Genomic DNA, 14,452 nt, shown 5'->3' on the forward strand with positions numbered 1-14,452 from the left:
ATTAATACCACCCCTATAATGAAGACGGGCCTCCGCGACACGTACCCATGAGTCGTACCTTATTAATTAAAAATACGATGTCCAACACAAAAGTTAAGCAAAAATAAAATAGCGAGGTTTGTTAACACGCCAAAGCGGGGTAAAGAAGATACATTTGGGTATTCAGGAAGACGATACAATCTAAGGATGGTATTAATAATCCAATCTCAGCTGAGACTGCCTTCAAGTCCCCTGTTTTTATATAAGAACTGTCACATTGACACCATCTTGGGAAATCCCGAAGCTGAGATTAGTTTATTAATACCACCCTTAGGTTGCAGAGACTACCATTATTGTAACGACTACGTTTAAGAAACTTTAGCAGACCAGATAAATGTTTTGTCAATTTCGAGTTAGGAATAATATTCTCAATTTCGTTCCGCTGTAGTGTTCGTCTTTGCTTTGTCGTTTATTTCCTTTAAATGTGCTAATTTATGTTGTTTAACCTCTCATCTGCCGGAACGCGGATCTCGACCAGACACAATGTAAAATCTATTGTGTCTGGTATCTCGGCAGATGAGAGGTTAAGTACCTAGATGTTCTAGATGCTAGGTTAAAGTGTAGGCCATTAACCTACTGGCTAATTAGATATATATGATGATGATGATGTCTTTATATTTATCTACGTTATCGGAATTACGCAATAATTCCTTTCTTCATGGGAAGGAAGTATTCGGAATTAGGATTAAAAGTTAAATCATTATTTATAAGTATGGAACTTTGCACATTTTATACTGCATTAGTAACTGGGTTTTACTGACGCGGTGTGTAATGTTGCTATGGGAATGGTGTCAAAATCATCTTAATAATATCCCAAGGATTATGAAATTAGCAACGTAAGAATTCGTTGCCATCCCCATAACACAGTTGCGTCGCTATAACTTACACTGACCTTAGCGATGCTTAGAGATGATTTCTTTCAAAGCATAGAGTTTGTCAGATAGACGAATTAGTCGATAAGCTAGGCTACACCAGCTGTACAACCAGTGTGTGCTAGATCCCGTAACAACTCGACGTCCAGCAACCAGAGCGCGTCTCCCGGCAACCAGCTCACCAAGCGATGGAACTCCACCGGCGACTTCAACGCGCAGGGGCTCTTGCCCACTAGCAGGTTAGTGGAGATAGTGGAGCCAGATTTATGACAGAAATATTGACTTTGCCATTCACTAGCTGGAATAGACAATCTGATGGAGAGTTTTGCGGAAGTATTACTAAACAGAAATATAATAAGAATTTTTATTCCGTATGAGTTATAATGTCGTCTGACAAACCTCAACCAAGGTGTCAGGGTTGTTTCTGACCTGTCAATAAATGCCCTTGATGGCTCATAGAGTAAAAAATTCAGTAAATAGCAGCTGAATAAGTATTCTTATATTAATTTCAGTATGGTAAAGGTCCCTTGGACAAGTTAGCTACTATTTTTATAAAGAAAAATAAGTCATATCGTCCTAAGTCGGGCTTGTTTTAACTTAAGCATTTTCTTGACTGGATGCATGCAGAAAATAAGTGTCTTGATTGGCTTTTTGAATTTTTGTTTAAATTACAGATCGAAATTTTGAGAGTGGTAGCATAGAAACCAGTCTAGAAGAGTCAGGAGTAGTTCGATGCTTACATTTAGAAATATTTGTACCGGACACTGTGCAATTGTCATTACGTTGAATTTCGAGACAAAATATAAGCAGAAAGACTCTCATCAGATGATATAAGAACTCTTAACGTTGAAGACATCTTGACAAACACAGATTGTCCCCTTGTCTAGTCTTAATGTAGCTTTATATTTTGCATTTCTCTTTTCTTGTGCGTTTATTCTAATTGTGTTTTGTTCGTTCTCTTTAGATTTACAACTACAAAGTCGTTGCTAAACTTATATTCTAAGCCGTCACAGAATGGGCCAATATTGAAACATGGGTAAGTCAAACTCTGAAGGTTTTCAGGTCACGGTGGTGGGGTCCGCTTCTTCACGTTTGGAAATATATTCTGGCTATTTGCTTCAATCAAGACACAGATGTATCACTAAATGTTTAGACCTTTAAGATAAAATATTATAATGATTATAATCTATAACAGATATCGATAACAGAATATAAATCGTCGTCTTATAGTCAAAACCATAAAGCGCCTTTTTAAATAATCACTATCGACAACCTCGCAATAGACAAGCTAGTTTTAATATTGCGGTTTTGATGAAGAAAATTATATTATAATGTACACTAACGCAACAAAATAGTGTATAACGTAATTTTATTATAAGTAACTTGATTGTAGCAAAACTTGGTGAGAATTTTCGCTTTAGGGTGTCGTTAGTAAATTGAGAAAATTCCGGTAAAATCAGTGGTAAATCGATTTTGCCGTTAGTTTCTTGAATTGGTCTTTCATCCTCGCTTTTGGGTTTTGGTGTGTCTCCTTCACTGCTTCTGCTCTTGCACTTGTTTAATTTAGTTTATCGTCGTTATAAATTAACCATATATCTAAGGATAAGTACTAAAAATGGGGACAATAACACAATGAACGTTGATTTAGTTTTCAAACGTTTTTTCTACTAGTCCGTTAACGTTAACGTTAATGGGGTATCCCTTTTTGTAACTTCTTTTACTTCGATGGTTTTGCTTAATACCTACATATGTATAAGAATAACGTTAAGTAGTAAATATTCACATCAAAAAAATATCATCATTTTGCAGTACGTGTTGGTAATGTGTGTATTGTTATAGATTACGGAAACATGGAACATTCTTGTCAAGCTTAGATAAATGATCTGCTTGACCTTCAGATCCAGTTGACAGCATGTGGGCATCTTCCACACACACAATACATACATACAAATTCATACGTACCTTAGCAAATCGCTCTTAACGACGAAATAATGATCATTCATCAGCGAATTCTTAAGGTATTTAAACTCTTAAATCTACATTTGGAAAATTTGTAACGTCTGTTAGTATTTGGCAATACAAACAAGATCCTTATAAATAATATTTTATTATAAAAAATAAAAATAATATTTTATAAACAAACCTACAAATAAACAAGCTATACACGGATTTTAAGGAGTGTAATAAAAATAAATATTTTTTTCCGTACTTATATCAGATTGAATCATTAAGCTATTACTTAACAATTCAGACACAACGGTGAAAATCTAAAAATTACTCAATTCAACACAAACTGTCACGAATAGGAAATAAAAAAGGGTGGTAGGTAGGTACCTACCTATTGTGCAATATTCCACCATGCCACCTACGGGCACATCTGATTGGGCATAATAAGCGTGACACAAACGCTAATCTTGAGACATGGCTAGCCACAGGCGGGCACTGTGAGACTAATCCAGATTAGTTTAGCTGTTGGTGGCAATTTTTGGGTGTTATTTCAGAATAAAAAAATAATGAACTAAACAAAAACACCGCATCATCTGTAGAAAAACTATTGAGAAGCGAGATTTTCTCTAAGGTGCTGGAACAAATCGAGCTTTTAAGATTTTCATGGCGACAACAGTTTTTTCGTTGCCGTTTTGTTGTTTTCATTGTGCCATTCTTCGATAGAGTATTGTTGTCGTATTTCAGAGATTTTAACCACCAAGTTTAATTAACTTATTATGCTTTGCTTTATGTGTCGAGTGTGGAGTAAGGGATATATCCCATGGTCAATGAGGGTAGTCCAGTCCCCATATTACAAGACTCTAGAATAATAGCTTCGACGCATTCTAGGTATAACTATTCACAGCTAGTTATAATAGTATTATAAAAATAAATATATATTATATTACCTAGTACGTATATCTATCTACCTTATCTAACCAAGTATCGGCGATAAAATATCAGTTCTTCATTACGTATCTAGTGAACGAACCTATGTGTGTATGTACGAGTATGATGCTTCCGAAATAAATATTGTTAAGCCGTCATTTGAATATTTTGTACTTTTCTACTTATTTAGGCACTACAATACGTAATAGATAATAATATAACATTTCAGGATTCACGGCTGAAGCTAAAAGCGGATGACCTTTCGTACTTACATACTATTTATAAGAGTGAGGAAATATGGATATTTTGAAACGATTAAAAGTCGCCTCTATCCAACAGCGCATTAAAATACTTACTTGTTTTTCGAAAAGAAATTTTAGTAAAAACATGGGAAAATAATGCACTATCCTAACACCGCGTAAGACCAACCGACTATATTGACCAACCTTGACTGTGACCTCTTTACATCGAGCACGGCTAAACATCAATCATCATTACAGTAACTACAAAAAAGGTAATTTTCCTTATATGGACTACTTTAAACGTTAGCCATCATTGACATCAAATGCTACTAGAAAGATGTGGCTAGGTAGATATAGGATGACTCAGAATACCTAAGTCATAATAACAAGGAACGAATATTCAAGCAAAACTTCAAGTTACAGTCAAAACATTGCATTTACATTGCGTAATTATAAACGCTGCAAAAACTAAATACTAAGAAAACCGGCAACGAAAAGCGAACAAAACGTTAAATTCAATGGCAATGTTCTGAAACTCGGTCACGGTCCGGTGTGTACTTACTTAACGCAGTCTGCCAATGTTTTTCTCAAGTGCCGGCTGTATAGCGCGAGTCGTTGTCTCGCGAAACCAGTTTTAAAAATTCTTGCCACTGACTCTCCCTGTGCGGAGTTCCTGTACCTTACTGGGATTTAAAAAATAAAAAGTTAGGTTACATACTTTGGCGCCATGTCGGACGAAAGGTATGGTTTGGAAAATAATAGTGTTCATTAGTTTATTTTTTTGTTATCGGCTAGCAGATAATGGCCTATTAGTGGACATGTTTGGCGTAAAAGGATAATTTATTTTACTTTTAGATCGTATTCTGCCTAGTCGCGTATTTGGGAGCTTACTGCGTGGGTTATTTTTTCTTCTGTGGGCCGAAGCTGCATTTTAGAGTGCCAATAAAAAGGCGGTAACAATGTCATTCACCCCGATGTAAGTTGCTTGGGAGGTGGTTTTTTTTTTATAAATATAATGTGTGCGTTACGGATCGCTTTTTTGACCATCTGAATGTTTTTTTTTTAATTTGTATGTCAATCTATTCTTGTATGGAAATAATTTGTATGCTGCGCTGTAGTAAATAAATGCCTCCCGATCTATTTTCATATGTTTATTTTCCAAAATACGAACGGGAAACTTAACTAAATATTTCAATAACTAACCCAACTTAAGATTCATTTTTCTATGTTATGCAATTGTTATTAAAAGATTCATCATAGATACCATCCAGCATATTAACAAAATTCCACATTGACTAACTTAACTCTTACTTTCATTCTGAAGTTATTTATAACAATACAACTAAGTAATTATAGAAGACAACTTGCAGCCATCATTCACCATCCCGATATGACCGTCGTCAGGCATTCCATTATAATGGTCCATCGTATTGAATCTTTTACGAAATGCCAGGAATGATAAGCAGCTGAAAGAATTATATGTATTTTTCTCTTTATTCCCAGCATAATCGGCATGCAAAAAATAATTTTACGCCTTCAATATTATGTCTGGCGTGTATCTGCCTCCTTGTGTTCTTGCTTTATTTTTGTTTTTATAGGTACCTACCTAACTCCTTTATATACCTACCAATTTTAAAAGTGAGTCAAAATCACGTCATGAAATTAATACCTACTAAAATCGTTCCAACATTTCACACGTCTCCATTGGTTCCAGTACTCACACTTGCCAGTACAATGAGGAAGATGGCTCCATGCGTATGTACCTTCGAGGAAGACCAGTTATCCTCTACGGGCCGACCGACCAGGAAGCCTTGGACCCTGCGAAGGTCGCCCCGCCGCCGCAGAGCAAGCTCAAGCTAGAGTGGATGTATGGGTACAGGTAAGCCGAAAGGAAGTTTATTTTTTGTTGTTTTTAGTGAAATTCGGCAACTTCATATGTGATAATGTGATGCAATTTGAACAATGTTGATCCAAAGGATTCCCAGTCAGTGTCGCTCTTTGGGTGCAGCTCATTAAAGGTAGAACTTTGAAACCGTCTGACAGACGAACGGACGGACACAAAAAATGTTTAAAAGGCATATTAAAGAGAAGTCATCCCTGTACTGAATTACAAAAAAACCTTTACTGTTGGAAAAAAATATATAATAAGATCAAGTACCCGACTTAAAATATTTCTTATTTTAAAAATACACCTTTAAAATAAAAATAAAACATCAAAATCGGGCTGTCCCTGTGAAATAAGATGTGAAACGATTCATTGATGCGACTATGTGTTGCTACATATTTAAGTAGGTGGAGCTGCTATCGATCACACCATGACCTTCCGAAGGTCGCAGACAGGGTGAAATATGATTAGCCGTACCATATTAACATTAATACTAATTGGTTATTCCTAGGTTATTACTTTCTCATTTCTAGACATTTCTAGTAATTATTATTGATTTAAATTTTCTATTGTCATATATTGTGTTACAGTCGTTTGGATTAGATATTACCTACGGAATAGTTATGGGTTAGGTAATGGTTTATAACCGTACAACTTTTTATTTATCGTTATTTCAATATATTATTATACAGGCATCGACAAAGGCTATTTATCACCACCGCATAAGTTTAATTTTTTTTTAATCCTTACCGGTCTACGAAGTATCTACGCTCTTTTTTTTTCAAGTAGTTGCTAATAAACTACGAATTTTCCAGGCTACGTACCCCAAAAAATAAATAGACGGTGCTGTACAGATTTGCCTACGTTTACCCTTTATAATTCCATGCATAACAGCCAAATGCATCTTTTATCTTTATTTTTGAGTATAAATGGTGATCCTTATTATACCCAGGCACAACACATCTTTAAATACATCTGATCCAAATACCAAGCAACAATTATTGTTGTCACTACAGTTACTAGGATTATAGTGACTAGGATTGAGAAGGGAATGTTAGGTTGGTTTGGACACGTTGAGCGGATGAAAGATAATAGAATTGCAAAAGCGGTATATAAAGCGAAAGTTTATGGTAGGGCTGGCAGAGGAAGACCGAGAAGGACTTACGATGATCAAATTGGAGATGTCCTTAGAAAAGGTTCAATACGATCTACTCTGAACCGGCGTGCGTGTATGAAGCGATTGATGAATGTGGAAGAAGCAAGAGAAGTGTGTCAGGATCGAAGCAAATGGAATTCTATAGTCTCTGCTTACCCCGGTGGGAAATAGGCGTGAGTTTATGTATGTATGTACTACAGTTACATAATATTTTTGAATAATTGTGTAGGTACCCGAGAAATGAGAAAATAGGTAATTATCACGTTGAATCTGTATACCTAACCCATCCATATTTTTTTGGGGAACATAGCCTGGAAAGTCGCTCGTTTACCTTTATATATAAAACCCCTTTCATCCCCATTGTACCAAACTAATTTACTAATAGCATTATAATTAAGCAATAAAGCATGTTATACATAACTATACAGAATTAAACTGTCACTATGACATGACATCATGCTGATAACAAATGAAGGCTCTTTATGTACCTGCCTGTGTCAATAGTCCCTGACAATGATAATATACATAATAGGTATTGAAACGGAACATTATCGGAAGGGATTCCGAAGAATGCATAGTCATCCTCGCGAAAAGGCAAGGTCGAAAAGGTTTGTCATAGTCACAAATAAATCCGTCATAGTCCTCTCTCTTCGGAAAACTCATGACTTACTTACAGACGTAAGTGGAACCCGTTTCGAACCTGTGAGACTAAGATTACTGTCTCAATTCAGCTCTGTTAATCTTCTTCTATCGTGTGGGTTGTGAGGTGGATTACCAACCTTATCAACCTTGGTGTCGGGGTTGTTATTGAGCCGCCAAAGGCCCCTGACATGGCTCATGTAACGACTACGTATTTACATCAGCTCTGCTCTGTTAATGAATTAAATAGATTCTATTACTACTTATCGTGTGGGTTGTGAGGTGGAATACCAACCTCATTATCCCTGGTGTCAGGGTTATTATTGAGCCGCCAAAGGCCCCTGACATGGCTCATGTAACGACTACGTATATACATCAGCTCTGCTCTGTCAATTAATTAAATAGATTCTATTACTACTTATCGTGTGGGTTGTGAGGTGGAATACCAACCTCATTATCCCTGGTGTCAGGTTTATTACTGAGCCGCCAAAGGCCCCTGACATGGCTCATGTAACGACTACGTATATACATCAGCTCTGCTCTGTCAATTAATTAAATAGATTCTATTACTACTTATCGTGTGGGTTGTGAGGTGGAATACCAACCTCATTATCCCTGGTGTCAGGTTTATTATTGAGCCGCCAAAGGCCCCTGACATGGCTCATGTAACGACTACGTATATACATCAGCTCTGCTCTGTCAATTAATTAAATAGATTCTATTACTACTTATCGTGTGGGTTGTGAGGTGGAATACCAACCTCATTATCCCTGGTGTCAGGTTTATTACTGAGCCGCCAAAGGCCCCTGACATGGCTCATGTAACGACTTTATATTTACATCAGTATGTAGCCTGGAAAGTTCCTCAGTCTTGATTTGCCTTCATAAGGGTTTACTGACGCGATATATGTGTGTAACAAATAACAATAAAGTGAAATACATTGCCCAATTTACTAATTAGTGACCAATGGGAGCCATTACAGCCTACACGGAGAATTGGGACGACTATGGCCTTGTGAATTCATTATTGTATTAACCATGTCACACGGAGAACATAAAATAATAAAAAATAACTTCTTTATACCTACCTAGCAGTATCCTGTATTGATGCATAAAACACCCATACTAAACACAATAACTAATATTTATGTCATTAGAACATTAATAGTCTTTGCATCTTGCAACACGTCTTCGTGTGACCCATGGTGTGACATATGGCTCTGCCCACTCCCATTGGGATTACTGGCGAAGGTAGTACCTACCCTGTCTGTGATTTAGAAAACCTACGTGAAAACATCAGCCTTTTTAATATAACATGACAAATACTTTATTGCACAAACAGGAAAATACAAATTAGAAAACAAAAGAGAAATAGAATAAGTAGAATAGGCGGCCTTATTGCTAAGTGGCAATCTCTTCTACGTAACTTCCTTTTTAGTATGTCCATTCACAGATATTTACAATAAAATCAGAGGTTTTTTTTGACATGTTATTTACAGCAAGACGAGAAGTTTACAAAGATACAAAAATAAACTTATCACTAACAATATTTACAAGTGAAAGAAAACAGAGCACCGCAGTACCTACGTCGGAAGACAAGTTCTGTTGTTTAAATAAGTATTAAATACTTTCAAAATATACCTAACAAGTACTTCTTTTTTTCCTAGAATCGCTTGACTTACTTGATTCTAGGTTAATTAGGCTTTTGCTGTTAGGTTTGTAGGGCAAAAAGTAAATTGGCTGCCTTAATTTATTTAATACCACCTAGTTGTCTTAGAGCTATTACAGACGGATAGAATTTGAACTGCTATTTTGCCACTGGATGGCAGTTTGAATGCAGATACTGTATGTAGTTAATTAGCCGTTAGAAGGGAAAAATATATGAATCGGCTAAAGTGGATATAATATGTCGCGTGCGTAACGCAACGTTTAGAATATTGAGTAGAAATTACTTAGTAGAGAAATAGATGCTTGATTTCATTTCCCAGAAATATTTTATATACTTACATATATAAAATACAATAACTATAATATGTTTAAGTACCTACTTAAACATGTACATATATGTCTATACGGAAGTTACAAAATAAATAGTAAGTACTTAAAATATCTAGTCACTTCTTCTATCGTGTGGGTTGTGACGTGGAGTACCAATCTCACCAACCGTGGTGTCAGGGTTACTATTGAGCCGCCAAAGGCCCCTGACATGGCTCATGTAACGACTACATCTCTAGTCACTCAACCAACTAAACAACCTCAACTAAAACGCAATTCGTGCGGCCGCTACTGCCGCTCTCGCTTTGGACTTTACAGCCTTTTAAAAGCTGACACAAGAACGAAACTTAAAAAATCATCTGACAAAGATTTCAGATAATGAGTCACTTATCCAGTCAGGACAGATTCGGGTCGTCACCTTTATCATTGAAAATGAATATTAACTTATTGTTATTGCGTATCGCAAAAAATAATTATATATCCTGAACGGATCATATATCCAGTTTAAGCTCCTCAACCAAGTCTCTGCCGCATCATTGTGTGACGGTCACACAATACAGCTCTGCTATGCCACCTGAGAAACGGTGTAGAGGGCACTCGTTCACTATGTGAGATAGGGTTTGATCCGGGTGACCACATTCACAGTATGACGACTCCTTTAAGCTCCGTGGGAATTGGTTAAGAACTAGCTGTCCACCCTGGGCAACGGCTTAGCCGGCTGAACGTCATAGACTGAAATGGCTCACCGGACTGTTCCTTCCGAATCTCCTGGCGCTTTAACCTGCGATTACATCAAATATTAACTCTTATCTTGTATACCGACTTCCTAAAAACACCCACCGCAATCCTTTGTTTATATCTGTACCACAATCCGCATATCCTACTCATATTTCCTCAACACGAAGCAGAACCAGTTAGATTACATCCCAAACAAAGTAGCTTCATAGCGTCAAGGTCAGTCGATCACGCTTGACTGCCCAACTGTGCAACACTGAGTCATTGCTCTGGGCATCTGAAAGGAAATCTGGTCACGAATAGTCATGATTGTGGTCAGCGGGAACTTTTCAGTTTCGATTTACGATTTAAGTAAATGTTGATCTGGTTTGATGTACGATGCTTCACTCGCATGATGATCGTAGCTATCAATCAATCGCTTTTTGTAAAAAAAAAACATATTATGTCAATTTAACTTCCACAACACTCAAGATCACAGTTACTGTCACCAGAGACGAAACAAAAGCTTGGAATGTATGTACCAATCAACCCGAACGGCGTATTGTAAAATATGTCTATTATAAACCAACCACCCAAACCAATTTATTACTACTACGATTACCTAGAGGTGATTCGATCACGAATGAATTATCTATTGGCCGACGACATCATATTATTCATCATCACTAATTTAAGAGCCACGCTCTCACACACATCATATGACATACATACTATGACATATTATTTTACATCATATTATTAGAGGTCGTAAAAGCGGCCGAGTTTTTCTTACCTGAGTTGACGCCTAACCCCATTATCTTGTGGTTCGTGTATTACCTAACAAAATCCCAACTTTCAGAGGCAAAGACTGTCGAAGCAACCTGTACCTGCTTCCGACTGGTGAGATAGTATACTTCGTGGCAGCCGTGGTGGTGCTGTTCAACGTGGAGGAGCAGTGTCAGCGGCACTACACCGGCCACACCGACGATGTCAAGTGCATCGCCGTGCATCCCAACAAGCTGATCATTGCTAGTGGACAGTGCGCCGGCCACGACCGCTTGGATGCTAGGGTAAGGAGTTCGGGGTACTCTTCTGAAGGCTGTTTACAGTTTATCAGCAATTAGCGAAAGAAACTCTTAGTGTCTTAAAAGTTTTTCGGTCAAATCCTGCAGTATGGTTTTCTAAGGTACTGACATAAGGTCAATGTTAGAATAAAATTGACACCAGTGCTTTAGAAAATTTCTAAAATCGGATACTGCATTGAGTAGTTCAAGAAATCGTGGTACTCTGCAATATGGAGTTTCATTTTCCACGCTACCTGACCACCGCTTGGATGCTAGGGTAATGAGTTTACCACCATAGGGCAGTCTTTGCTTACCATAAGGTGAAATTATGTGCAAACGTGAACGTATTTGTAAAAAGACCTTTCTTCCAGCCTCACGTCCGAGTATGGAACTCAGTGTCCCTGGCCACGCTGGCTGTCATCGGGGCCGGGCAGATGGAGCGCGCCGTGGCGTGCGTCACCTTCTCTCGGGCCGATGGCGGAGCGCTACTGGCCTGTGTGGACGAAGGCCCTGACCACACCATCTCCGTGTGGGAGTGGCAGCGCTCTGATAAACATGCCATTGCTGAGACTAAGGTAAGTGTGCGAAGAACACTTACATATTATATAATGTTGGCAACATCGGGTTGAAAACTATTACTGCCAGAGATTGGAATGAAAATTAAGTGTGTGTATGGTCAACGGGAGGAACGAAACTTGTCAAAGGTTCAACCGGGTATCGTGTCTTTAGATACTCAATGAATACTGTATTTAAGTACTTATTAATGTTATTGTAAACTGGAGAGTAATATTTAAAAATCGAATTTGAATATACAGACATAGATCGACCAAAATATACTGAACCAATCTGATTCAGTGGATACCTACACCCATCACAGAAAAATCGTCCTTATGTATTCTGTGGTACTAATAACGTGCATTTGTCATAGACACTTTTGGTCTATAATAATTTTAAAACTTGATGCATATTTGTAGAACTTGTAGGAAGCTAAAGTTTAATTCTTCATTTAATACAAGATCTGCATTCAAACCTCTTCCAGTGTTCCGTGGACACAGTAGTGGCTGCTGAGTTCCACCCGCTGGATCGCAACCAGATTGTGACCTGCGGCAAGAACCACATCGCCTTCTGGACCCTCGACCAGACCAACATGCTGTACAAACGCATGGGCGTCTTCGAGACACGAGACAAGCCTAAATATGTCACCTGCCTTGGGTTCAACCATAATGGTGAGTCTTGGAACTTATTATTGGGTTTTAGAAGGAACTTCGTTAGAATTTGCGTTATTGTTTTTTTTTCTAAGAGCTGTGACGAATGGTATAAAACACTAAGTCAATGTACAGAGTAGCGGACTAGTGATTGATGTATCTGTCGAAATCAAACGGTTACAGAACATAACACAGTAAACAGCCTACATATTATGTGCAAATAAACGAGAGTGGTACGGAGCTGCTTTACTTAGTGAACAAAGGCCCCGATTTCAGCAGACACCTCTTAATTTTATTTTAAGTTATACCCGCCTTTTCTTATCCGCTGAAATGGAAAGGGATGGACAATTGACAACTGTAAATTTTAAAATTACTTAATGAAAAACCGGGGCGAATAAAATATGTATGACATGTTCTGTCAACTCAAATCTGTCGGATTGTTGACCAATATAATATTTTGGGAGGGGTTTTTAAATTTATGCCTAAAATTGCCGTGTGTTCCATAAATTTTATGCCCGTCGATTACCTGGTCCTTTCCTTTTCGGTGGATAAGAAAATGGTAGATATAACTTAAAATAAAATTAGATGGTGTGTACAGGAATCAGCATCAAAATATACTTAATCATAAAATATAATGTTAGCGTGCTGTTTAATAGATATTTCTTATCATTGAGTTAGAATAATATTTTTTACAGGCATTATTTTTACAATTTCCCTACTAAATTTATTTACGTACCTACTTCAGGCGACGTCCTAAGCGGCGACTCGAACGGCAACATCATCGTATGGGGCCGCGGGACGAACACAATAACCAAGCTGGTCCGCGGCGTTCACGAGGGTAGCGTCTTCTCAATCTGCTGCCTGAAGGAGGGGAACATTCTGACTGGAGGTGGCAAGGATGGCCGCATCGTCATGTTCGACGCTGACATGAACGCCAGCGGCACTGAGAACATCGTGAGTCACTGTTGTATACAGCACTTCTTCTATCGTGTGGGTTGTAGGGTGGATTGCCAACCTCATCAACCCTGGTGTTAGGGTTATTATTGAGCCGCCAAAGGCCCCTGACATGGCTCATGTAACGACTAGGTACATACTTACATTAGTAAATAGTAACCGGGAACAACGGCTTAACGTGCCTTCCGAAGCACGAATAATCTTTAAACAAAGGCCGCTGACATGACTTAAAAAGATATGGCTTTTTTAGACCCCCAAGCTGCGGGATTGAATCTTGTTACAATCATTATTTTTCGTAATTAAAACACATAATAACGGGTTCTTACCGCGTTTAAATGGGGATATGAGACTCCCTGTCCCCCCCATTTAAACGCGGTAAGAACCCGTTATTATGTTTTTTAATTATGATAATAACCGCGTAAACTTAAAACATTATTTTTCGATCTTTTTTCTTATGAGGTAATGAGGTAAAGGCGAGTTGTTGATGGTTGTCTGGAAGAGATCGCTTTAAGCGAAAAGGCTATTTGTAATGTACCTAGTTAAGAGTCTTTTGTTAATATTTATTTTTGTTTTGGTGCAATAAAATATATTTGTATTTGTTGCTGTGTCCAGATCGAGGGCCACTACGGCGGCGTGCGCGTGGTGGCGGAGGGCCGCGGCTCGCAGCTGTTCATCGGGACCACGCGCAACTGCGTGCTGCACGGAGACTTGCAGCTTGGATTCTCTCCTGCTGTGCTCGGTGAGACTCTACTTGGGTTAAAAAAGCTACATAGAAGCAATCATCTAAAAAAAACAGTAATGCTATAACCCAAAG

General features: G+C 38.0%; 1 protein-coding gene across 4 annotated transcripts in view; it reads left to right on the forward strand.

The window, feature by feature from the left end:
* LOC126373293 (echinoderm microtubule-associated protein-like 2) overlaps positions 1–14,452 on the forward strand; it is a 71,056-nt gene that overhangs the window by 47,113 nt on the left and 9,491 nt on the right. For 3 of the 4 annotated variants that reach the window (XM_050019383.1, XM_050019385.1, XM_050019384.1), the window contains exons 6-13: positions 1,037–1,150; positions 1,876–1,947; positions 5,742–5,906; positions 11,275–11,485; positions 11,851–12,054; positions 12,519–12,705; positions 13,430–13,638; positions 14,251–14,377. In XM_050019383.1, coding sequence (XP_049875340.1) covers positions 1,037–1,150; positions 1,876–1,947; positions 5,742–5,906; positions 11,275–11,485; positions 11,851–12,054; positions 12,519–12,705; positions 13,430–13,638; positions 14,251–14,377 — 1,289 coding nt within the window. The remainder of the gene's footprint in view (positions 1–1,036; positions 1,151–1,875; positions 1,948–5,741; positions 5,907–11,274; positions 11,486–11,850; positions 12,055–12,518; positions 12,706–13,429; positions 13,639–14,250; positions 14,378–14,452) is intronic. The other variant, XM_050019386.1, reaches the window with a different exon arrangement.

The sequence above is a fragment of the Pectinophora gossypiella genome, chromosome 15, assembly GCF_024362695.1.
Source record: "Pectinophora gossypiella chromosome 15, ilPecGoss1.1, whole genome shotgun sequence".
Classification (NCBI taxonomy): Eukaryota; Metazoa; Arthropoda; class Insecta; order Lepidoptera; family Gelechiidae; genus Pectinophora; species Pectinophora gossypiella.